Source organism: Ricinus communis, chromosome 1 (assembly GCF_019578655.1).
Source record: "Ricinus communis isolate WT05 ecotype wild-type chromosome 1, ASM1957865v1, whole genome shotgun sequence".
NCBI lineage: Eukaryota > Viridiplantae > Streptophyta > Magnoliopsida > Malpighiales > Euphorbiaceae > Ricinus > Ricinus communis.
The window spans coordinates 1,818,226-1,842,676 of record NC_063256.1 but is presented as its reverse complement, the minus strand read 5'-3'; the positions used below and the strand labels follow the sequence as shown (position 1 = coordinate 1,842,676).

Here is a 24,451-nt window from a genome sequence, read left to right as displayed (position 1 = left end):
CTCAATTCATCCAGTAAAATCATCTATCTAATTTTTAAAATTTTAAAATAAATTATGTAACATCTGAAACATATATTAAAATAAAATGGTTCTAAAGGAAGATGTTAAAAATAAGAGACAAGTAGCTTAATAATTTAATTTTGTTATTTTTAAATTAGTTTTTCTTTTATAACGTAACTCAATTCAACATATATATGAATACAATAGATGCCAAATTATAAAAAATTAAAATCATTCATCATCGATTAAAAAGTGGTATGGTTGTAAGAATTTAGTGAAATTGTTCTATTTATTGTTCATCAGCATAAATAAATGTAGAATTAATGGCAGGACTTTCTTGGATGGCTCATAACTTTCATCACAAGAAGCTATCTGTTAAAATTAAAAGAAAAAATGGGTATTATTGTTAATAGAGTCGAGTAACTAACTATCGAAGCAAGGGGGAGACTGAGGATTATAGAGATCCTAAATAGGGAAAAGAATGGTCAAAGAAGAACATATATATATATATATATATATAATTAAGCTAATATTTGGAACAGCCTGATCAAAATTATAACAAAAAATGAGGAGAAAAGAAGGTAGCTATGTGTACTCACGTGGCAACTTGAAAGTATATTATGGACATTATCAGCCTGATCAGAGAAGCACCAGCCAATACCCACCCTTAGCTTCTTTTTTATTTTTTATTTTTATAATTTTTACCCCCGCAAACATCTATCCTTGTTTGGGCTAATTTCTTCTGTTTCTTGTATCAAAAATAGCAACTTCTATCTCTCTTCTCTTCTGTTTCTTTCACATTTCTCTTTTCTCTTTGCCTTTTGTTTTTTTCCTTTTACTTTTGTAATTGCGATAGGATTGTACCCTTATTGCAGGCCAACATGGTATGCTTTCTCACTTCAGAATTTTCATTTCTTTTGTCATTTTTGTTACGATGAACATGTCGAAATATGAAGCAAAGAAGCAAGAAAAAAAAGAAAATCCAGATCAAATCTAAGAATTCTTATATATGTTATTAATTAATTACCATTGCTGCAATTGTTTCTCTGTTTTTAATTCCATTCAAATATGCCTACGTACATAAATGAAATCTTGGACACAAATCATGTGTTTGTCTATCTCAGATTACAGATGGTCAAGATAGAGACCAGACACTTGAAATTTTCCTTCTTTTTTTCTCATAGTTAGAATTATATTTTCCTATTTATATATATATATATATATTTCATGGGATGCGACCAATTTTATGTTGGCTATAACTTATTATTATAACACTTAACTATAAGTCCATGGTTATTTTTATATAGGCATTTAGGAAGTTGATTAATTTCTTAAAGCTATTTATATAGGTGACCTTCTAATTATATGAAATTGATTTAAAAGTTTAAACTCATATATTTCACATCATTTAAATTCTATTTCATTATTTGCAAACTAAATTCTCTAAAAGAAAGACTGAAATTACAAATAACTTTTAAATTAACAAGGAATATAAATTGGTAATGCTACAAAGTATAAATTAGCAAAACTATAAATTTGAAGTGAATGTTTTTGTTAGCATCTAAATTAACATGAAAATTTATTTAGGAATAATTTTTTGTTTTAAAAAAAAAATTAATTTGTAAAAAGGATATATGTATAATCTGGGGATTGATTAATGGTATGACAGGCGAATTCGGCATCTGGAATGGCAGTGAATGACGAGTGCAAGCTGAAGTTCCAAGAACTGAAAAAGAGGAACCATCGGTTCATTGTGTTCAAGATCGATGAAAAGATTCAACAGGTGTCGGTAGAAAAGCTAGGAGGCCCCCACGAAACTTACGACGATTTCGCTAACTCCTTGCCTCCAAATGAGTGTCGTTATGCTGTTTATGATTTTGATTTTACGACTAATGAGAATTGCCAGAAGAGCAAGATTTTCTTCATTGCTTGGTCAGTAATGCCACTTCAAAACCCCTCCATTGCCAGCAGCATCTTTTCATTTCATTTTATTTTATTTGGGTTTCTTTTAATTAGGCTCTCGAACTTATAGTCTCACAGTTTAGAAACGATTTCAGTGTCATTAAACCAATTAGAGCTGGTACATTATATCTTAATTTTTCATTAGGATTTGATGCATACCCTTCTCTTATTCTCCATGCAGGTCTCCTGACACATCCAGGGTGAGGAGTAAGATGGTTTACGCAAGCTCTAAGGACACATTCAAGAGGGAATTGGACGGGATTCAACTTGAGTTGCAAGCAACTGATCCAAGTGAGATGAGCTTGGATATTGTTAAAGGCCGAGCTGTCTGAATTATAACAAACTATTCTCTTCTTCACTTCTAACTCTTCATTTCCCTACTGTTATTAATGATTGATTGTTCCTATTTGAGTTTGAGTTTTATCATTGGAACGTAATTCTTATATTCATGCATGCAGGTTATTATTTCTCTTTCTATATTCCTCCTCTTTCAACTCTTTAACCACTCAACACATATAAAATAAGGTACTGAAATCATTTTCAGAACCTTAAAGTTATCAGAAACAAAAATGTACATAGCTTATTTGAATATTGTATGCCTAGAACACAAGAATATAAGGGTATGCATATAAATGAGGACATCTACTAAAATAGTACAAATTACTATTGTTTACATGATTTGCTATTCTATGATTATACTGTTAAGTTCTCTAATTTAAGCTAATGATGATCAGGACAATCTTCTAATTGTGTTAGCATATAAATACCTAATCTAGATAATTTTCTAATCAGGCTAACAAATTAATAATTACTAATTTAGAATCCAGTGGAGTTTTTAGCTGTGAACCAGCCCCGAATACTCCAATCAGGGAAAAGAACTCCCAATTCACCTTCGCGCTTACAATACTGTAAACAGGTCCTTTGTTTGATATACATTCTGAAGTTTCTCCATATATACTCACCTTCAACTAGATTGAACTGAATTCAGTATGCATTGCAATTTTGACTTCTCCTTTTTTGTCTTTTTGTTTCCCCATTTATCACTTTGTATAAGTCAGAGATGGACACAGAAGTGCACTTTGAACCTGTAACTTTTTCCTTTTTTTCCTTTTCTGAACTGTGTATAATCTCAAGTTTTCCATATCACTTTCCAACTAGTTTAGAATCTTGAAGAACGTAAGAGAAATAACAAATGTATGGAAGAAGACAGTCGTAGCTAATTTATATGCTCCGCTCCTCTTCAAGAAGAATGTTTTGGTCTTTTTCTTCTTGTTTTCCCAATACTCATTCTCCCACATCACAACTTGTCTTGTGATATTTTCCTTCCTCTCAGAAAAGTCTTGGAGAAAAGCAGGATCATAAGGAGGCATAGCACATGGAAGTGTACTACTTGGAGAGATTTCCATGGACGACTCCATGAATTCTCTTATTAAACCGCCCTCAGAGCACGCCATTGATTCTGCACATACCTCAACCCCTCCTTGAGGTATTTCTGGTTTGAATTTCATCAGTTTTGCGTACTCTCTGAACAAATGAAGCATGTAGCCATACACGTATTCCATTTTCAGATTGTCGTGAATAAATGCGCTTCCTCCTTTCCCAATAGTCTCTGCCTGTATATCAGACAATACAGTAAGCAAAATATAGCGTTACTAATACTACACCTTATAAGATGATTATGACTGAGATAATATATTGCAATTTTTATACCTTATCAGCGTGATTATTGCCCCAGTCGACTGCAAACTTGATATCTCTGCACTTGTTTGTCTTCCTAATGGGCCAGTAGTGTTGCATTGGTATCATGCTTCTCATGAAGAAATCATAGTAATCAGGCTTTATGAGCAAGGTCATGGAATCACATGCTAATATGTACTTGTCACTTACTGACCATGCCCTTCCTTCTATATAAATTTTGTACCTTCGCAACACAATTTAAAATGTTATCCTCAGGAAATCACTTCAAGAAATCGATGACATATACATACATACATAGATACATACCTGTGGGTGCATTGGTCTTCTAAATGTGAATGCTTAAATCCGTTATGTGTTTCTTTTCCCCAATCCTGAAGATAGAGAATTGAGTTAACTGTTCTTTTTTTTCTTTTTCTTTTTCTTTTAGTTACATTGCAAATTAATTTGAGTTCATTGTAGACATAAATCTTTATGTAAGAAAATAATGATGTAAATGACTCATTACATGTAAACGATACATTGATTTTCTTTTCAATTAGGACCCATTTGGTTAAAATTAATAATCAGAATGTAAATAGAAATGAGAAAGGGAAGAAATAGAACGAGAATGATTATATTTTATATATTATTTAATTTAATACAAAATGTAAATCGAATAATATTTAATTATAGTTAAAGAAAATAATAATAATTAATTTATAATTATTATATGTAGAATACATAACAATAATGTTTATACAAATGACTAGTTATTATTTCACTTATGTAACTATTTAAAAGTGATTTGACTTTATTTTTATATAAATGAATTTTTCATTACCTAAGAAGGAGAGAAAATAATGATTCTTATTAATGGGTAATTTCAATCAATTTTTAAAATAATTTTTAACGAATCAAATACTAATAATGAAAATTATTCATTCATCTTTATGTTCTCTTCGTATTTCTTCACAAACTAAACAACCCTTAATAAGCTGTCAGGTTTTTATACTTTTTTCATAAATGGGGTATTTGGAATTCTTTTCCGATGGATTTGTATTGCATAGGATATAGAAGTTAACTGGTGAGTGCATTGACCAGGGCAGGAAGCAAGAATAAATCATGTTTTTGCTATTAAATAGTAATTAATAAAAACTATTATTATTATAAAAAAAAAAAAACCAAAATAAGCCGCTCAATGGGCTCTGTCTATAAATGATAATTGAGTAGTTAAATTTTTAAAATTAATAATTGAATGTGGCAACTTATAAAAAAAATAATAAAGTAGTATTTTTAGTAGGTAATTTTTAAATTTCTCTTAAATTTTTATAGATATAAATAAAAGAGCAAAAATTATTAAACACGTGAAAAATTAAAGTGAATTAATTAGTGATATAGTCTTAAAATAAGTTTTATTTTATATAACTCTCTTTATCTAACCTCTATTAATCTTTAATTTAGTAGTTTTAGTTCTTAATCCTCAATTCATGAATTCTAATATTTATTACATTATAAAACTTTAATGATTTACGTTTGTATACGATGGATAAATTTATTATTTTATTATTTTTACAACACATCTATATTACATGTCTTTTATTTTTCATTTCATTTAATATAAAAAAATTTACATCGGTATTTTATAATGTGACCTGCTAAAGACATTATTTTATTATTTTTTTATAGGTTGCCACACTTAATTGTTAGTTTTAAAAATTAAATCCCTCAATTGTTATTTTTTGACAAATTTAGACACCAAAAATATAATTATTTCATTTTATTTTGATATTTTTATGTTTATTTAACAACAATTTTATAAGATTTAAATCAAATTTATATAAATTTTTATAATTAATTTACATTAAAAAGTGTTAAGTGATAAAATTTTATATTAAAATATTTTATGTACATTTGATTCAAATGTTATAAAACATTATTAAATAAATATATATAAACATTAAAATATAATTACATAATCTAACTCTCCTTATGTATTAAATTTAGAAAAAAATAAAATTATTTAAGTGCGATGTAAAATGAAAATAGAGGAGGAGAGAAGTAACCTGAGAATAGAGGCGAGCATTCCAATCATGACTGAAGATTGAGGACTTGCATTTCAGAAGATCTTTTCGATCACGGCTGACGTGCGAGTTTCCTCTCCAGTAGGCATAGGGTACCCTATCTGTCCAATTCTTCCTCTGGCTGCCTTTTGTTATTCCCTCTAGCATGCTTTTCCATGGTTTTATGTCCACCTCAACCCTAAGCATATGGAAAAAATTATTATTAAATTTCTTAGTATGTCTTTACCTGTTCAAAGGAATCAGGTGAGAAATTAAAACGAATTTTTCATTTTCAATTGAAATATGACTTGTCAAAATGAGAAGAATTTGTAATTTTCAATCAGAAGAGGCTTTAGGATTCATATGTAAAATTGGAAGTTCAAAAGAAATCGTTGGATACAGGCTATAAGTTCTAACTCTCCAAGAAATAATAATAATTAAGTAGGAAAAAAAGGAGCACAAGGCATTACCAACCCCAAAAGGACCAATCAGGGAAGGTGACGGCAAATGCTGTCTCATTTCCAGAATATTGGAAGAGTGCAGGAGGAGGCAGAGTGGCACCGGGTCCTTGATAGTCACCTTTTTGAATCTCAGGCAAGTCGCCACATTGAAACATAAGCTCTACGTCCGGTACCCTGCCAGGGTACAACCTCAGAAGCTGCACAATACCCCATATCGTAAACAAATCTCTTGTTTGAAAAGAATGATAATATCTCTCCACGTACGCCTTCCCATCGACAATCACTAGTCTGAAAGTTGCAAATCTTTTAGCACTTTCCACAGTGTCCCTCGAGATTCCCGTACTCGCCCATGGCCGTAGATCTTCGTGGATCCACCGGAAATAGTCTGGGCATGCAGCATCCGACAATTGATATTCAGGACCGTCAAATGCGCGCACCGTATCATTGACTTTGCACGTGCTTTGATCGGCGCACTTGACAGGGGAGGCATTGTGAGCAGAACTTTCATTAGTATATATGTTCTGAGTGGTACTTCCATCAGTGCTTAGAAAATTCTCACCGATGACAGACTGCAAGTTAAAATAATAAATAAAAGAAAAGGGTTGAGACATATGGTCCACTGATTGAAAATAAAATAACAGAGTTATCTCTAATTTGCTGTGGAGACAAGTGACCGTGACTGTGACTTGTGACGTGTTGCATTCTGTGGAATAAAATATAACACAAGTTGCTGTTCACTTTGCAAGTTGCTTTTATAAATTGAACAGACAATTCAATTAATGTAACCACTTATTTGAAACGGTCAAAAATAATAATGGAGCTTAAGTAAATGGGATATGATTTGGGGAAGATAAAGTTTTGGCATTGATTCAATGAACACGCGAGGCAACTTTCCTATCCACTCACTCAAGTTGGTTGAGCATTCTTGGCATTTCTAAAGAATCTTTAGTTTTCCTTTTCTTTTTCTTTTTCTTTTTCCTTCCCTATAGAAATTGAATTCGTCTGAAGCTTTAAAGCGTAATTTCATAATGACTTCAGAGATTGAAGAAAGAAAAAACTCCGATGCTAATTTGCCGAAAGAATAAAAATTAAAAAGAAAACCTCCAGGATATTTCTTCTATCTGAAGCTTTTGGATTGAGATAGTTCTTCTAAAATATCGACCATAACTAAAGGTCCTGGGATTAAGTGAAAGGGATAGATAGAGAAGAAGAAGAAGAAACTTACAACATCAACCCTGAAAAAGAAGGCACCCGCGAGCAGGAGGATGAAGAAGATGAAGGCAGTAACCGAAGCCCATCTCTTCATTATAGCTCTGGAAAAGTGACTGCGTAGTTGATCTCCATGCGAGTTGCGAAACTTGTCAACTACTTCTGCTATTGTCATCGATATCTCAGAGGAGACTGGTTAGATTTCAACTTTTGTTTCAGCATTGGCTGTTTGGTTTATGGGATTTTGGGAGAAGAAGGAATTACATATCTTGAGAATAAAAAAAATTAAACTCAGCGACAGAGACAAAGAAAGAGAAAGACAGAAAGAACGAGTGTTTGAGAAAAGTCTCTTCTTGCCAACTAACCAAATTTAAAAAAAAAAAAAAAAAAAAGACAACCAAATAAACACAAACCTCCAATTTTTTTATTCAACAATAAATAACATTGATTTAGATTTGGACATTTCCAAGCCTTCCCAATCTTTCACAGTTCTCTTCTCTCGTCCAATTATTTTATACTCTCTTCGTCTCGAAAAAATCAATCTAACTTTTTATTTTATATTTTGATATTAAAAATTAATATATATATATATTATTTATTAATTTAATATATAAATAAAAATATACACTAAACCTTCAATTTATATATAAATGAAAAGATATAAACTTCTTAATTAATATTATTAATTCTTATCACTATTTCTTTATTCAGCTTTTTATAAAAACTTTAATTTTCAAGTACAAAATAAAAATTAACTGCATTCAATGATGTCTATCAATTAATAAGAGGGTTTTTTTAAATCTAATGAAAAGTATTTTTGACAATTAATTACTAAATTAATAATTAAAAAAGAAAAATGAACTATAACTTAAACTAGATAAAAAACAACTACCTTATTGAGATGGTGAGAATAATCTAAATTCTTTAATTTGAAATTAAAAGATTAAGATTGTATAATAAAATATAAAGCTTAAATCTTATATAATTTAATCAATAATAAAATCTCAGCTACTAATTTAATTTTAATAATAGATATTATTATATCCACATATATGATTTATCATATTATCAAAACACATAAAACTAACAAAGTAATAGAATTAGGAGTAATCAAATAAACAAATACAATCAAAATTAGTAAAACCTATAATATGTTTTTATTAATATTGGGAGTAACAACCATGCAACATAATAAACTAATGGATGAGAGGAATCACAGATTCCCAATTATACAACACTTGTAATATAAAATTAATTTATTTACAGATGATCTGTATTGCCATTTAATTAATTGGAAATGTCTATTCTCAAAAACTAAATTTTAAAAACATAATTAGCGACCATGGTTTTCAAAAAAAGACTATAATAATAATAATCGTCCTATTGTAATAATTAAATCGCCACCGTTAATATTTATGATTGGCTATATAATGAAGTGGTCATATAAATCTATAAGTTCTTTTACGTCGTTGTTAAAAGAGATATTGATTGAAACTATCAGATTTTCTTTTTTTTACTATATCAAAAGACTCGTCTAATAAAATAATAATATTTTTTTATATTAATTTTATTTTCAAAAATGAAATATTTTATATTAATTTTTAAATTATTTTATGACACTATAAAACTTATAAGTTAAAATTAAATATTAATATTAAATTTGGAGGGATCTTTCGAGGACACCGTAAATTAATATTAACTCAAAGTTTGTGATGAGGTTTGGCACTTGCAGCTACCCTAAGTCTGACTGTATTATTGCTTCGCCGGTGGAATTTATCAGCATTCTTGATCATTAGCTGCCGATGCTGAGCCATTATTGAAACTCGACCTCATATGGTTCATCGGTCTTCCTTTCTCGGTTCTCAAATTCTGTACTCACTCCTCATATGGAACTAGTCCCTCTTTTTTTCTTTTGCTTCATTTTAAATTATAGTTCATTTTTTAATTATTAATTTAGTGACTAATTATTAAAAATAACATATATTTATATATAGATATTATCACATGTAATTAATTCACATTTTATATACTTTAAAGTTGTACATAAGAATATTTTAGAAAATTAATAATAAAAGTTAATGATATTAATTTGAAAAAATCTACATATTTTAATTTACCTAAATAAAACTGGACTGTCTTTTAGGACAGGGAGTAGTAAATTGAGAAAACTGTCCATCATATTGGGCAAGAAAAGAGGACATATTATTAGTAATTTTTGCATGAATTTAGTGTACGTGTTTATTTATACACTAAATCAATTAATTAATAAATATTTATTAATTTTAAATAATAAAATATATTTTAATTATTTAATATTAAAATATAAATATTTATACATTAATTGTGGTGAAACTAGTAATCATAGCTGGAATCAAATCTTTACAATACAATCCAATTAATTGCTGCAGTATGAACTTGGGAGCATTGAAGAATTTATATATGATACAGTAATAAAATATATATGAAAGATTCTTACTTAGGTTTGGTGTGTACACAATAATTAATAGAAAAACAATACATATATATGAGTGTTTTATATTTTAATATTAGATATTTACACATGCTTCATTATTTAAAACTAATGAATATGTGTCAATAATTTATCGATTTAGTGCTATAGATACCGACGTACACTGACCTAAACAAGAATTTTCTATATATAAAAAGGTATACCTTGTGCACTACATTTAGTAACCTACTCAGACCAAGAATTCTTCTCTAATTGAAGTGTGATTTCTTCCTAAGTCTGAGAAAAACCAACTACACAGTAAAGAATCCACTAATACACTTTGATACCTAGAATCCCAAATACAAATAACAAATGAAGAGTAATGGATTTTGTGAATTTCTTTTGGTACCATTTTTTGGTGGATATTTTAAGGTTTTTTTATTTTTAATAATAATCAAGAAACTGGGGCTAAGCCCCAAACTTAAGGAACTGCCAAACGGGGGGTGAGCAACAGTACCCATATGGATATTTTAAGATTTTACATTTCATACAAAACTGGTTTAGATGTTTTAAAAAGAAATCTACATGTGGTGGAAGACACTCCTAATGTATGCTTGTCTCGTCAAGAGTGGTTTGAATTTTGCCAATACTCATTCCCCCACATCACAACTTGTCTTGTAATGTTTTCCCTCCTCTCAAGAAGTTGTTGAAGGGCAGCAGGATCATAAGGAGGAGGCATAGCGCATGGCAGTGTACTGCTAGGCGACATTACCATGGACTCCTTCATAAACTTTCGTACTAAACCATTCTCAGAGCATGCCAATGATTCTGCACATACCTCAGCTCCTCCTTTTGGTATTTCTGGTTTGAATTTCAACAGTTTTGCGTACTCTTTTAACAAATGAAACATATATCCATATATGTATTCCATCTTCAGATTTTCCTGAATGAACCTGCTTCCTCCCTTCCCAATAGCCTCTGCCTATTTTTAATTGGATCCAACAAGTGAATTTAAATTTAGAGTCACTCTGGCCATATAGTGAATAAGAAATAATAATCGTGACAACATTTAGGGCTTAGTCCTTGTAAAATAGTTTGTAATATATACCTTATCAGTGTGGTTATTGCCCCATTCCACAGCAAACTCGATATCTTTGCACTTATTTTTGGCCCTAATAGGCCAATAGTGCTGGATTGGTACCATGCTTCTCATGAAGAAATCATAATAAGCAGGGTTTACCACCAAGGTCATGGAATCACATGCTAGTATATATTTGTCACTCACTGACCATGCCCGCCCTTCTATATAAATTTTGTATCTTCAGAACCAAGAATTCAAAATATTGTCAGCAGGAAACAGTATATACTTCAAAAATCTGAAACATAAAAATCGATAATTAAAACATATATACCTGTGGGTGCATTGGTCTTCTAATTTTGAATGCTTGTATTTTTGCCGTATTTCTTTACCCCAGTCCTGAAGTGTAGACATGGATAGATATAATGGAGTTTAAACATAAAATTAAGTCATGTTTATAGAGTTTAGAGTAAAGACAAAGAGAAGGCAAAGAGAGAACTAGCCTGTGCATAGAGACGAGCATTCCAGTCATGTTTATCAGAGACATTGCAGGTCATAAGGTCTCCTCTATTTGCTGAAACGTATGGGTTCCCTTTCCAGTATGCATAGGGTACCCTATCTTTCCATTTCTTCCTCTTGCTGCCTTTTGTTATTCCTTTCAGCATGCTTTTCCATGGTTTTATATTCACCTCAGCCCTACCACAAGCAAATTATCCCCCCTTTTTTTTAGTTAAAGGATAATGGCTATGATTATAGGATGTAGAAATTAAAAAATTAGAGCGAAAGTTTGGACTTTTCAATTAAATAACTTGTTTTGGGAACAAGGGAATTGTCCAAAATGAAACATAATATTACGAATTTAAATCTTAAAAATCGATCTGTTTCCTTTTTGATATTTCTGAAGAAATATTTGTCAACTACCTTTGGTCAATTACGCCTTAATGGTTAGGTGGATTAGTGTAGTTATAAGATTTGCAATACATTTAATACTTTAATGCAAACATAGAAATATTCAAATCAGGTGACTGATATACAAGGATAAAAAAAAACCAGGAGGTTTGTTTATTTATATTAATTATCTAAACGAGCTGCCATTTTAATAAGTCTTTGAAAAAGAAAGAATAGCATTAAAAAGTTGGGAAAAGAAAAAAAGGCATTACCAACCCCAAAAGGACCAATCGGGAAAAATGATGGCAAATGCTGAACTCTGTCCTGAGTACTGAAACAGTGAGGGAGGCAAAGTGGCATTGGGTCCTCGGTAGTCACCTTTTTGGATCTCAGGCATGTCACCACATTGAAACATCAGCTCTACGTCTGGTACCCTGCCAGGGTACAACCTTAAAAGCTGCAAAATACCCCATATTGTAAATATATCTCTTGTTTGAAAAGAATAATGATATCTCTCCACATATGCCTTTCCATTGACAATTACTAATCTGAAAGTTGCGAATTTTTTAGCACTTTCCAGGGTATCCCTTGAGATCCCGGTACTGTTCCATGGCCGTAGATCTTCGTGGATCCAGCGGAAGTAGTCTGGACATGCAGAACCTGATGAATTATTTGCTTGAAATGTCGCAGGATAATTGGCCTTGCATGTTATTGGCGTGTCTTTGTTGGAGCACTTGAGTGGGAACTCAGTTGGTCTTTTAGTGCCGCCGGTTAGAAAATTATCTCTGATAATAGACTGGTATTGGAAGCAAATAAGAGAGAGTCAAATCAATGTTGTGCTTTCCATATATTAAATAGCTTAACAAATTTAGGCCAATCAGATTGGATAATTGTGCAAATTATGGATAAGAGATGGAAAATTTAGACCCTGTAAAATCATAAAATACATCAGTGAGTTGCTTTCGTGTCAGTTTTTAGAAAGTTACATGCTACCAAATTATATACACAATAGAAAAAAAACTCTATGAAAGGTTTGTGTCAACTCCAAATTATTAGTGCCAAATTTCCATTGTACCACATTTTCCAAATTTGTCTGAAATAATTGATGATGTTTATGCAAATAGCTTGGAAAAAAGGGATTAATTAAGAATAAAATTAACTTATTTTTATCATTCGGATATTTTACATTTTTCTATTAAATAAGTGATATTAGTTTGAAAGAACTATAAAATTTAAAATAGAGGACATCATTTTCTTTCTTTATATGTAAGAGAGGCGAAAAGAAAAGGTATTCGAGGGGTGCAATACCTTAGAATAGTCAAACACTTCAAAAATAATAAAATAGAAAAAATAAAAGAGAGAGGGGAAAAAAGAATTGGCAAAGAATACGTGATGCAACTTCCAAGTGGAGTTATATGATGTATAGAATTCTAATTTGGTTAACATTCTTAAGCATAGAAAGATTACATTTTCAAAAAGAAAAAGAAAAAGAAATATAGAAAAGCATAGAAAGAATGAAATAAAAAATAATGCTAAGCTCCTTCTTCTAGCTTGGGTTGGAGTTTTGGATTGAGATTGTATATTCTTCCAACTATGGCCAAAACAAGATGATGAAATTAACAAGCAAATCAAACTCTTAAAGAGATTTAGGTTCAATTCTTTAAAGAATGAAAAAGAAAATAAACCCTGTGTACGAATTAGAGTAAGAATAACCAACAAAAAGGGATATATATATATATATGTGTGTGTGTAAAAGTAACTTACAACATCGATCCTGAAAAAGAAGACACCAAGAAGGAGCATGAGAAAGAAGAGGAAGACAGTAGCCGAAGCCCATCTCTTGACACCTCTGAAAGCAGTGTAAAAGTGAGTATATAAAAAGTGATCTCCTCCTCCATGCAAGTTATGAAACGTAGTTTCAACTTGTTTATTTGCCATGGAAACTGACGAAGAAAGGTGGGTTTTATTAGTTGCTTCTCCTTCTGTCTTTACATCAAAGACTGGATATGAATGGGATAGTGGTGGAGAAACACCACTATAATATTATTAATAATTACAGAGATAGGAAGGAAGGAAGAAAGAAAGAGAGAAGATAGTGTGTGTGTATTTGATGGTTGTGGGTTTGTGGAGATTCATGACTCTGGCATGTACTCATTATATATATATAAATAAACTTTGTCTGATAATTCTCTTTCGTCTCCTTTGTGATCAAACCCAACCAGCAAAGACTCAAAGTCAAGACTTACATTTCATGTACTAATCCTAATAAAAATCCTTCTCCAATCCTAAGAAAACACGTCTATCATAGAATAAAAGTCAGACTTGGATTTTTTTATTTAATTTTTGAGTTTTTCCAACTTCAGTTTCCATCCATATAAAAACTGAAATCAAATATTGAATTAATTATTAAATATTACATAAATTTGACGTCTCAATTGGGCAGTAATAAAAAACATTTGAGGTTTTATTTCTAACATCCTTTTTCAAAAAAAAAAAAAGTGTAAAAATACAATTTATTATATAATTAACTAAGATCATCAATAATGATAATACAATTGCATAAAGATAAGAATTAACAATGGAACTAATTAACCAACTCATAATTAGGTGTGATGGATATGGAAAAGAATCTAAAATAATATACTTGTTTAGGAAAATTCGTTCTATTATGTCAAATTTAATGCTTTATAAGGAATATCATTTATATATATGTTGTTTTTAGAGATTCAGATTACCAATAATTGATGAGATATTAGAACATAATTTATGATAAAATTAGCAAAACCCGTATTTTATTAGTCCAACTTATATATCTGATTTAGAAATTAATTGGAAAAGATTTTCTGATAAAGGAAGAAAGAGATTAATTTTCCAAAGAGTGAAGATCAGGAATTGATGCTGTTTTGATATCTCTCAATTTCCCATCCATCATTTTATTTTTTAAGTAGAACAAAAGAAGAGTATTAGTTAATTAAAGGGTTTAATTATTAGTGGTCACGTTAGGCTGGAAAGCTGACCAGGAATTCATACAGCATGAGCCACAAAGCCCTATACAAAACTGGTTTTTCTGTTAGATGAATATGTTAATTAAAAGTGGTTTCTTCCCACACCATTACCTTGTATGTTAATCTTTTCTTCCTTTTAAGCTTTAATAAGTGTGATACTGCCCCTGCATATGCCTGTTTATCTTTTCTTTGTAATCCTAGTTTTTGGGCTTCTTAAATTCCTGCAAAATTGTTAAAAAAATATTCTTTTATTTTTCTCTCAACTGTCTATTTATTATGCCCCTCTCACACTCTACGACGAGTGATAAAAGAAAGATGAATAAAGTTTAGCTATAAATATCTGTCTCTATTATAATAATCAAAATTTTACGAAATAATAATAAATTAGTGTACTGATTGATAGAGAATGATATACTAACTTAATAGGATTTCATTAGACATATATAAATTAGAAAACGGTATCCACTCAATTTATATTAAAATCTAAAAATATATAAATTACTTTAAATAAGCTCACTAATAAAATAGTTATTAATATAATTGTTATTAAATACGTAAACCCACATAATAGAGATTAAAAATCTTTTTATACTAATTATTATTTTACCCAAATATTTGCTTGGGCACTCTTTATACTTCAATACCAAACATAAAATTTCAGATTCTTTTACATTTTGCATCAGTAACATCACATTGCTCAATTTAACCATTCGAACATGAATTTGGTCTTATTGTAGGAATTGTAGCCATTATTTATTCATTTTAGATAAATTAGTGATGATATTTAACCAAGTCAAGTAATTGACCATTTCAATCAATAACTGAGTTGATAGTATTGTTGTTATATAAAATTAGTTCGAGTTGTTTGAATGGATATATCTTTTGCAATCAATTTCTAGAAAGAAAAATAAAAAAGTGTACCTCTCCAACACACTCAAGAAAGCAAAGAAAATTTGCAAAAGCTAATCTCTACATAATTAATAACTTTGTTTTCCTCACTCACCTCACCTGTGGGTACATTGTTTAAACTCTATAGCTTACTTTCTTGGCACCAGTCCTGATATGAAACCATTCATGATGCGTGAATGTCCATTGTTGACAATTAAGAACTTTATTTGGTTTTTAAAGAAAGGCCAATTGCTTGAACCTGTAAGCAAGTATATTCCAATTATTTTTCTCAGAAACATTGCACTTATTTGAGAAGTTCCTGTCTTCTTGGATCTACAAAAAGGATTGCCATTTCCAATAAGCATAGGGTACCCTCTCCTTCCATTTTGTTCTCCTGTTTCCTTCTCTTATGTCCTTCAGCACCTCTTTCCATGGCTTAAATATTCATCTCACTCAGCCCTGCCATACCCATTACAAACCACACTCCGTTTTGATATCCATTTCTCCTATTATTATTTTATAGTCTTTTTTTTTATTTTAATTACAATACATTAATTTTACATAATTTATATATATATATATATATATATATATATATATATATATATATATATATATATATTTTTTTTTTTTTTTTTTTTTTTTTTTTATATTCATAAACATAAATTTCCTTCTCTTTTTATTTTGTCTCTTATAAAAATCAAAAATCAGTTTGAACCTGGACTTTTATGCTACAAAATAAATGCTGCAATAAACTTGAACCTTGGGTTTTATGTCTAAGAATTTGTATTGTGATACTAATTTTATTAGGAGGGTTTATTAAAATACCATTATAACATTTATATTTAAATTTTAGATAATTAATTTATTAGTTTTATATAGTCTTCTGTTAAGTAAATGTATATATAACTTCAATTATTTATATAATTATATGAAATTAGTAAAATAACTAAGTAGATAGTTTTCCAGCAATTCATTGTTAAGGCATACAGGAACATATAAATCCAATCTGCATAGTCATCCTGAAACAAAAATATAAGAAAATAAGAGAAAACTCATTTACCTCACATTTTAGCTGGTCAATCTGCCCTGGCTTTTGTCTCAAAACTACAAAAACAATTGTAATTACTATATATGGTGTCATTGATTAGTTTTGCTTATTATTTATATTCTGCCAATACTGATTTTCCCACATCTCGACTTGCTTAATTGAATTAGCTTTTCTATCCAAGACTTTTTGAAGAGCCGGCGGATCATATGGAGGAGGCAGGGCGCATGGAGTTCTATCACTCGGCGATACCACCATAGACTCCGTCATAAACTTCCTATGAGTACCATTCATCGGACATGCCATTGTCTCTGAACAGATCTCCGCTGCCTCTGGCGGTACGGTCGGCTTGAATTTCAAGAGTTTGGCGTATTCATTTAGTACATGAAACATGTAATCGTATACATAATCCATCTTCACATCCTCATGCATGAATTTACTAGCTGCCTCCCCTATTGCCTGTGCCTGCATCATCAAAACGCGTGCTAGTACTGAAGTTCTATATACATATATATATATTCCGGTAAACTTGCTGAGTACTGCATGTACAAGAGTGGAAACTGTAGATTGTCTGTGCTCTGAGTTTGTGACTGAGAAAAGGAAAGCGTACCTTTAGGGTGTGATTGTTGCCCCAGTCGACGGCAAACTTAAGAGAAGTGCACTTGGAGTCGTCCTTAATAGGCCAGTAATGCTGCAACGGGACCATGCCTCTTACATAGAAGTCATAGAAACGAGGCCTGACGTACAAGGTCATGGCATCACATGCTAGTATGTATTTCTCGCTTACCGACCAAGCATATCCTTCTATATAGATCTTGTACCTGTAATTTCTTTTTCCTCTTATCGCTGCATTCTCTTCCAGAGTTAATTAATTAAAATGCAGGAAAGGGGATTAACGAATACAATACTTACCGGTGGGTGCATTGATCTTGCAGATTTGATTGTTTGTACCCCTGTTCATATTCCTGGAGCCAGTCCTGAGATAAGAAAAAAAAAAAAATCATACCATAAATTTGTATTTGGTCTGAGATTGGTGGACGATTAGAAATTATTTTGTTGAAACTTACATGTTACCTGAACATACAAACGAGTGTTCCATTCATTTTTGTCGGAGACATTGCACTTGAGAAGGTCTTGCCTGGTTTGGTCAACATAGGGGTTCCCTTTCCAATGAGCATAGGGTACTCTGTCTTTCCATTTTGTTCTGTTGTTACCTTCTTTTAGGTCCTCCAACAAATTGTTCCATGGCCTTATATTGATCTCAGCCCTACCACAGTAATGCCACAAAATGTCAAAACTGGAACATAAATGAGGGCGGCCATTTAACAGTTAGGCAGAGGCAGATACCCTAAATGGTTCAATCTAACACCTTCATTAACAAATTAGCTATCTAATAACTTTGAAATTTTTCATTGAGAAATTTAAGCCTATGCTACAGAAAGGGTCCTGCTTCTCAGTTTCAATTAAAACAAACTCTCTTATCTAGGGAAGGTTGACCTTGTTATATCTCTAAATGTCTTGGATTGTTTCTCGCTTTTCATAAACTTGTTTTATTATTTTAAATAAAACCCAAATTACAAATAAATGAAATAGATAAACAACTAAAATATAAGCTTTCGAGTTTAATTAATAAAAGAAAGAAAGAAAAAGAAGTAGAGTAATTACCAGCCCCAAAATGACCAATCCGGAAACACAATGTCCAAGCTTGTATCATCCGCACAGTATCTAAACAACGGTGGTGGGCCAGCAGTTGGGCCTGGAAAGTCCTCAGATCGAACGACTGGTCTATCATCACAGTCGAACATCAGCTCCAAATCAGGCACTTTACCAGGGTACAACCTTAGAAGCTGCAATATACCCCACAAAGTAATCATATCTCTGGTCTGTATTGACTGCCTATACTTCTCTACATACGCCCGTCCGTCCACGATCACAAGTCTAAAATGGGCCGTCCTTCGAGCCCGCTCGATCATATCCCGCGTGATTCCTGTCTCTCTCCATGGCCGTAGATCTTCATGGATCCATTTAAAGTATGATGGACAGATAACATTTGATTGACGGTCAGAATTTGTGGAGTTGTGTGTTTTCGGATAGTAGTCTGCTGGACAGGTCTGTGTTATATTTGGTGTAGCAGTGCATCGGAGAGGGAATTCTGCTTTCTCCTGTGGTGTTGGGCTTGCTTTTTGAAAGGAGGAAACCCTAAACACATACTGAAAAGAGAAAGTATCAATATCTAGAATAGGTTGAGTATTAGTGAAGAAGATAAGATGTTACGAATAAGCATACAGTTATTGCACCCGTCTCAGGAGCTATCATCAGTATCTACTTTAACATAAAAAGAAAGGAAAAAAAAAAGAAAAAGAAAAAGAAAACATGTATGTAGGCTGCGTACCATGTCAAGACAGGTGAAGAGAAGGAAGCCACCGACGAAGAAGAAGATAAAACAGAGGACCAAAGCATTGGTTCCTTGTACATTGTTTATGGAACTTGGCCATGGCCGTGTCGTCGTTGTGGAATGTCTGTGTTGAGATTTTCCATTCTTCTTCTTCATGATTATCTCTCTGTATCTTCTTTTACAGTTCAACTCAACTTTCTGATTGGTTGGTTTTTGGCTTGTCTAAAGAGTGTTAAGAGTTTTATTTACTTGCAAATTGTATATCTCAATTGAGTGGCATAGCTTAAGTTTCTTTTTCACTTAAAAAGAATAAGTGGGATTTGATTTCTTTTTTCCGTTTCACTCTGCAAGATATATAGGATTTGTTTTTATAATTGGGAATGGTGATTATTGAGAAAGTAAGTATTTAAATACAAAGGCACTACGGAAAAACACAAAGTAAATCTGCTTTTATGTCTTCTGCATTACTAACTATTCAGAACTTTTCTTTTAATAGTCATTAACTCTTAATAACTCGTTAGTTAATGAGGAGAGTGAACCCTTTTCTTTTAAATTTTTTTACAAGGTTTAGACTTGTAGCTAAGGTCTTTTCCGTCTTCAATAATCTCTCTCCATTTAACTTAACAAAGCAAAATAAACGAGAAGAAAGAGTCCTCACACCATACCTGTGCGGATAATGCATATTTAAGTAGAAGAGTGGTGTGGTTCGCGTTTCAGTCTAACGTTACAATTTACATGTGCCAAATTACCAAATGTGATTAATTCGTATTGTTCTATTCTTTTTTAAGTTTTGAGTAACTGAATATTTTACTTCATTCAATCCCAACCCCTCGATTCATCCGCCTTTCGGCCCTCTTATTAATAACAGAAGCCTATTTAGGTACACCCTCAATGAGACCCCCCACTTCCATAGACTAGGCCAACCCAATACTCGCTGCCTGTTATACCAACCCACTAGGGTCAGGCAGCTAACTGTTTTCCCTCTATTGGGCAGAACTTGAGCGTCACAAACGAGTGGTGCTTAATTTATATGACTGTTCCAATCAACTGTATAAAAGCCACTAAGATCTTGATAGTATGATTGGTCTGCCTAAAAGTGGCAGTATTTGCATAAGCCTTGTTGAAGGCACTTCAGTATCCAACTTCCAATTAAGCATCAACTTTATGAGTTTACTGCAATTTGTTATCTGTAAAAGCTACTCCCATTAAGTTCTTGCCTGACTACAAGAGTTGTATTAATAGATAAAGACATAATTTCTATAAAGCATCCATAACTTAAAGTAATTAGGCTGCTAAGTACAAGTCTAATTGTTAAGCAGCATGATCAAGGTATGTTGATAGCGCCCATGGTTGAATATCAAATACTACCTCAAGATGGAAAAGGCCTCCAAATCCATTGGTTTCAATGGCCAATTGTCAAAAGGCGGACTTCTCTTAAAAGTTTTTGAAGTCTGACTATATGCCTCGGCACTATTCTGCAAAGAAATTCACCACAATTAATCAGCAAGACTATTTTTGAAGCACAAATCAAGTGCCAAGTTTACAAGGCCCCCCTGCTTTGCACATGTTTAATATAGATAAGCTTGAAAGTTAAAGTTTCATATCTGGCATTTATACTCAAAAAAGATGCCATCCAAGAGCCTATCGTCAACCTATATCATTATATTGCATGTCGACTTTACTGAATCAAGAGCAACAACTGAATCTCTTTTATTCATTTTTCTAGTCAAGAGCAACAGCTAAATCTCTTTTATTCATTTTTCTAGTCATTGTTTAGCCTCAGAAAACAAAATTTATCATATGTTTTATGATAAATAGCAGCAATGTAAACCAGGAGGCCACAATATACAACCTGTTTTCTTAAAACAATTACGAGATTGAGATTGTCCCTGACTAATGTAATAAGATGAAACAGCTCCAAGCATGATTACGGTTCCACTTGTAACATTCAAATGTTAGCAACATCAAAATGGGAAAAACAAAAAGATTAAGGGATAAATATTTTAGCAAGACATAACCTTGAGTTCTCGATAAGAAATCTCCTTGTCTCTGTCTTCATGTTGCATATCCTCCCTTAGTATCAAGAACATCTCCAATACTTGCTTTCTGAAACCAAAGAGATACACTATTTCATGATGATAATGATATTTAAAAAAAAAAAAAAATTGCACATGCCACACATGAAATTTCTTGGAGCATATTTGTCAGCTTACTTGCACAGAAATGACCGAGTAGATGGAGAAAGTGCCCCTTTAGCAGAGGTGCCTTGTCTTCTACCTGTGGTCCCAAGAACAACTTCATGCAAGCCAGACTTATTCCAACATATGGAATACCTATGGATAAGCATACAGTCTGCTGTGACATACAAGCAATGATGATATCAGTTATGCAACTAGAATGGGATACTTGTTTACCCGCATGTTAAATTGGCTAAAGCAGTATCAGCATGCTGAAATTCCCTTGGTGGTACAGGAGCTGAACAAAAAAGTGGCTGCGAGCGGCATGAAAATGAAAAGGCAAATCATCAGATTCTGCTCACTTTCCATATTATTAAATTATGTACTTCACCGACCTTGTTTACTTGAAAGGGAGCAATCAATTTATTCGACAATGGTAAGATCCTGTCACATAAAGATAGTTGCAAGCAACTCTCCAGTTGAAAATGTTCAGAACTGTTAGGGGATTGTCCAACAGTAATTGAGGAAAGATAAATAGGTTGAAGAAGATAGGAAAGCAGAGCTCCTGAAAAATGAGGAATGGAAACTCTGTTATTTAACTAATACAATAAGGGTTCCTATTAAATTTACATTGTGTATTCAGTAGAGTAAAAAGGCATCCAAAATGCAGCACCATAACAAATTTCATCAAACATTCATATTTGCAGTCTTAACACAAGTAGAAGATCAGCACATGCCTTGCACATGATGATGGAGAATGTGCTAAAGTCAAAGCTGTCTCCACGTCATCGACATAACTATCCAGTTGCGTAAATAAGGGCATTTTGTTGCATCAACAAAAAATGAAAAACAAAGTAGATGGAACAGTTGTCTAAAAGCAGTACGTAATGAAGTTACTGAACTTAGTATGAAGTAATCACCCAAAACAATGAAATACAAATTAGGGTAACATTGACTGCAAAAAACGGACCTTGAACTCCAAGAACATTCCAACGAGCAATCTTGTCAGAGCAGCTAACCGACAATGTTGCATCACCGCGACCAGGCTTCCTCTGAACCGAGCCACCAATTTCGGAACCTTCAGCTTAAAATAAAGTAGCATTTAAAAGATTATTAATTGGGACTTGTAGTTATATAAATTTATAAATAAAACAAGAGAGCTAGAGAAGTAATGGAAAAAAGGAGGTGAAATACATTTAAGATCCTTGTGTACCATTGTTTCCTTCTGAATCCTCCAAAACCTCCATGGAGCTATTAAGCTTTCCCTGGGGCAATGTCCCAAAGGTGTTTCTCATATATAATAATGGTGAACTAACAGAAGCATCTCCACCTAAGAAAAACAAATATAAGAAAGACTGGAGTTGCAAGACATATATGGAAGATATAAACATTTGTTCGTTTATCTTTTGACAGAACAGAAGAGTGTAACAAAGAATTACATGGCAATTGCGATATGTACAAATGCAGTTGCCAACCAGCTCTCAACTTGAATTTTAATTGACTTGAACAATCTTGTTCTAAATCGAAAAGGCAGTTTCCGACATCATCACTTTGAAACTGTTCTCTTCCATGCTTATTGAAAGTATCAGTGAGGCGTCGAATCTCAGAATAGAAAAACCTAATATTGATTTCAATAAGAGATGCATAAACAATAATTGACAAGTATCAATGCAGTAAAAGATTTTCAAGTGCTCCTTTGCTGGATATTCGTTCAACCTCATTAAGGCTCTTCGAGCAATAATTTCAGCATGTGAATCATTAACAATGTCGCCTCGCGGGCTTAACTGCGAGCGTCCAAGGCATTTTGTACCCGTTCCTAACGAAATAACTTCTAATTCTGAAATGGGAGGAAAAGCAACCCAAATCGTGAGTATGAAAACCAAAGAGCAAAGAGATAATTAGGGTTTTAGAAAGAGGGATGGACCTTGAGAAGGAGAGGAAATGAGAAAAGAGGACAAAACAGTAACTTCGCGTCCCTGAGGCTTTCCTTTCTTTTGAAGAGAGTTGTATAAAGAAATCACCTTCTCTGATACTTTCTCTCCCCAACTACCTGATTCCATTTGGTTCTCTTCAGTTCAGTCTCACCTTCTCAGTTCCCACTTCACTTCACTGTTTCTCCGTCCTGAAACAATTTTTTTCCCTCCTCACCGTAGCCATATTATCTGTTTTCCTTTTACGTCGTAACGACGTCGCTTACGCGATTGCAACCGCATTTAAAACCAAACCCTGCGTCCTTTTTATTTTTTATTTTTTCTCTTTTAGATAAAAGCTCATTTCGCCCGCTGAACATTGGGCCAGAATCCAATTTAGCACAATTTCAACTCTATTATTCATTTTAATACCAAATTTGGGCCTATTAAACACTATTTTTTCACAATAAATGAGGTGAGCTGGATAATAATTACAAAAATTGCTTTCCATTATTATTATTATTATCTTACATACCATCACTTTCAGATTTGCAAAAAAATTACCTTATCCTCATAAAACACTGTCAACTGCATCAAATTGAATTACTTAATTGTCCATATCTTGCAAGATGTAAATCTTCGAGAATGACGCCGTCGGGACTATACTTTTTTGTCAATTTACCTTTGTGCGTTCACACCAGTGCAATAACTGCACCATATGGAGATGCTCTTCCATTCCTCAATTGCCCCTAAAACATCCTTCAAAACGATATTGTCCGAACTGTACATTTTTATAAATTAATAAAGTTAAATTCATACACCATCAGTTGCACAAATACTAATTTCTATTTTTCTTAGACGCAATGAAAACACAAAAATGTGATCACTGAAACTTCTAACTGACTTTTATAATAGAAACAGAAGCTGATAATAACACATATGATAATTGTTTTTAATTTAATTTTTTTTCCTTTACACACTCTTTATTCAATCTAATTGAATTCGAGATGTCAAAACGTGTTCGCGAGTTGTATTTGCGTCGGATTGATCTATTCAATTAACACTATTATAGTCAACACGAACGCGACGTGATCCATTTAGTAATCGAGTCAATTTATCTCAATCCTAATAGAACACAAATTTTTAATAAATGATTCGAACACGATACGTATAACACGTTTATTTAAATGGGTCGTGTATGGGTTATAAACCTGACACAAACCGCTTAACATGTTATATAAATG

The 24,451-nt window shown here is 32.2% G+C and overlaps 5 protein-coding genes across 6 annotated transcripts; 1 reads left to right on the top strand and 4 right to left on the bottom strand.

Moving 5' to 3' along the window:
• The first annotated feature begins 543 nt into the window (after window positions 1–543).
• LOC8261856 (actin-depolymerizing factor) lies at window positions 544–2,640 on the top strand. The gene is made up of 4 exons (XM_048375276.1): window positions 544–884; window positions 1,670–1,932; window positions 2,144–2,253; window positions 2,421–2,640. The coding sequence occupies exons 1-4, from the start codon at window positions 882–884 to the stop codon at window positions 2,462–2,464; spliced, it is 420 nt and encodes a 139-aa protein (XP_048231233.1). The 5' UTR covers window positions 544–881; the 3' UTR covers window positions 2,465–2,640.
• On the bottom strand, window positions 2,563–7,869 carry LOC8261855 (O-glucosyltransferase rumi homolog). The gene is made up of 6 exons (XM_002511790.4): window positions 7,386–7,869; window positions 6,170–6,729; window positions 5,703–5,898; window positions 3,967–4,031; window positions 3,673–3,883; window positions 2,563–3,575 (listed from the first exon to the last, which is right to left on the bottom strand). The coding sequence occupies exons 1-6, from the start codon at window positions 7,542–7,544 to the stop codon at window positions 3,117–3,119; spliced, it is 1,650 nt and encodes a 549-aa protein (XP_002511836.1). The 5' UTR covers window positions 7,545–7,869; the 3' UTR covers window positions 2,563–3,116.
• A 2,453-nt stretch (window positions 7,870–10,322) lies between these two features.
• On the bottom strand, window positions 10,323–13,938 carry LOC8261854 (O-glucosyltransferase rumi homolog). The gene is made up of 6 exons (XM_048370310.1): window positions 13,549–13,938; window positions 12,057–12,580; window positions 11,400–11,592; window positions 11,231–11,295; window positions 10,927–11,137; window positions 10,323–10,800 (listed from the first exon to the last, which is right to left on the bottom strand). Exons 1-6 carry the CDS (start codon window positions 13,720–13,722, stop codon window positions 10,441–10,443), a joined length of 1,527 nt encoding a protein of 508 aa, XP_048226267.1. The 5' UTR covers window positions 13,723–13,938; the 3' UTR covers window positions 10,323–10,440.
• Window positions 13,939–16,713: 2,775 nt separating this feature from the next.
• LOC107262349 (O-glucosyltransferase rumi homolog) lies at window positions 16,714–20,160 on the bottom strand. Its single transcript, XM_048379724.1, has 6 exons — window positions 19,118–20,160; window positions 18,391–18,935; window positions 17,800–17,992; window positions 17,638–17,702; window positions 17,336–17,546; window positions 16,714–17,190 (listed from the first exon to the last, which is right to left on the bottom strand). Exons 1-6 carry the CDS (start codon window positions 19,274–19,276, stop codon window positions 16,825–16,827), a joined length of 1,539 nt encoding a protein of 512 aa, XP_048235681.1. The 5' UTR covers window positions 19,277–20,160; the 3' UTR covers window positions 16,714–16,824.
• A 143-nt stretch (window positions 20,161–20,303) lies between these two features.
• Window positions 20,304–23,743, bottom strand: LOC8261853 (tRNA-specific adenosine deaminase TAD1). 2 transcript variants are annotated; one of them, XM_015728236.3, is made up of 10 exons: window positions 23,222–23,743; window positions 23,014–23,134; window positions 22,737–22,915; window positions 22,511–22,627; window positions 22,268–22,375; window positions 21,693–21,862; window positions 21,535–21,611; window positions 21,334–21,453; window positions 21,139–21,226; window positions 20,304–20,595 (listed from the first exon to the last, which is right to left on the bottom strand). In XM_015728236.3, exons 1-10 carry the CDS (start codon window positions 23,355–23,357, stop codon window positions 20,485–20,487), a joined length of 1,227 nt encoding a protein of 408 aa, XP_015583722.2. In that variant the 5' UTR covers window positions 23,358–23,743; the 3' UTR covers window positions 20,304–20,484. The 2 variants fall into 2 exon arrangements, with proteins under 2 accessions (XP_015583722.2, XP_015583719.2); XM_015728233.3 differs by having other exon boundaries at window positions 22,268–22,381; window positions 23,222–23,742.
• Window positions 23,744–24,451: the final 708 nt, after the last annotated feature.

What these genes read in the sequence shown, in the direction of transcription:
- LOC8261854 (XM_048370310.1), bottom strand. Translation starts at nt 13,722, where the DNA reads ATGGCAAATAAACAAGTTGAAACTACGTTTCATAACTTGCATGGAGGA. An exon ending in TCTTTTTCAGGATCGATGTT is followed by an intron (nt 12,581 to 13,548) that starts GTAAGTTACTTT and finishes TTCCAATACCAG; the next exon opens with TCTATTATCAGAGATAATTT. An exon ending in ATGCTCGTCTCTATGCACAG is followed by an intron (nt 11,296 to 11,399) that starts GCTAGTTCTCTC and finishes TCTACACTTCAG; the next exon opens with GACTGGGGTAAAGAAATACG.
- LOC8261856 (XM_048375276.1), top strand. An exon ending in AAGATTTTCTTCATTGCTTG is followed by an intron (nt 1,933 to 2,143) that starts GTCAGTAATGCC and finishes TTCTCCATGCAG; the next exon opens with GTCTCCTGACACATCCAGGG. An exon ending in GTTGCAAGCAACTGATCCAA is followed by an intron (nt 2,254 to 2,420) that starts GTGAGATGAGCT and finishes TCATGCATGCAG; the next exon opens with GTTATTATTTCTCTTTCTAT.
- LOC8261853 (XM_015728233.3), bottom strand. Translation starts at nt 23,357, where the DNA reads ATGGAATCAGGTAGTTGGGGAGAGAAAGTATCAGAGAAGGTGATTTCT. An exon ending in GAATGTTCTTGGAGTTCAAG is followed by an intron (nt 21,863 to 22,267) that starts GTCCGTTTTTTG and finishes CTCATTTTTCAG; the next exon opens with GAGCTCTGCTTTCCTATCTT. An exon ending in TTAGCCAATTTAACATGCGG is followed by an intron (nt 21,454 to 21,534) that starts GTAAACAAGTAT and finishes GCTTATCCATAG; the next exon opens with GTATTCCATATGTTGGAATA.
- LOC107262349 (XM_048379724.1), bottom strand. Translation starts at nt 19,276, where the DNA reads ATGAAGAAGAAGAATGGAAAATCTCAACACAGACATTCCACAACGACG. An exon ending in GATTGGTCATTTTGGGGCTG is followed by an intron (nt 17,993 to 18,390) that starts GTAATTACTCTA and finishes TTACTGTGGTAG; the next exon opens with GGCTGAGATCAATATAAGGC. An exon ending in GCAACAATCACACCCTAAAG is followed by an intron (nt 17,191 to 17,335) that starts GTACGCTTTCCT and finishes TTGATGATGCAG; the next exon opens with GCACAGGCAATAGGGGAGGC.
- LOC8261855 (XM_002511790.4), bottom strand. Translation starts at nt 7,544, where the DNA reads ATGACAATAGCAGAAGTAGTTGACAAGTTTCGCAACTCGCATGGAGAT. An exon ending in TCTTTTTCAGGGTTGATGTT is followed by an intron (nt 6,730 to 7,385) that starts GTAAGTTTCTTC and finishes TTTAACTTGCAG; the next exon opens with TCTGTCATCGGTGAGAATTT. An exon ending in GCAATAATCACGCTGATAAG is followed by an intron (nt 3,576 to 3,672) that starts GTATAAAAATTG and finishes TCTGATATACAG; the next exon opens with GCAGAGACTATTGGGAAAGG.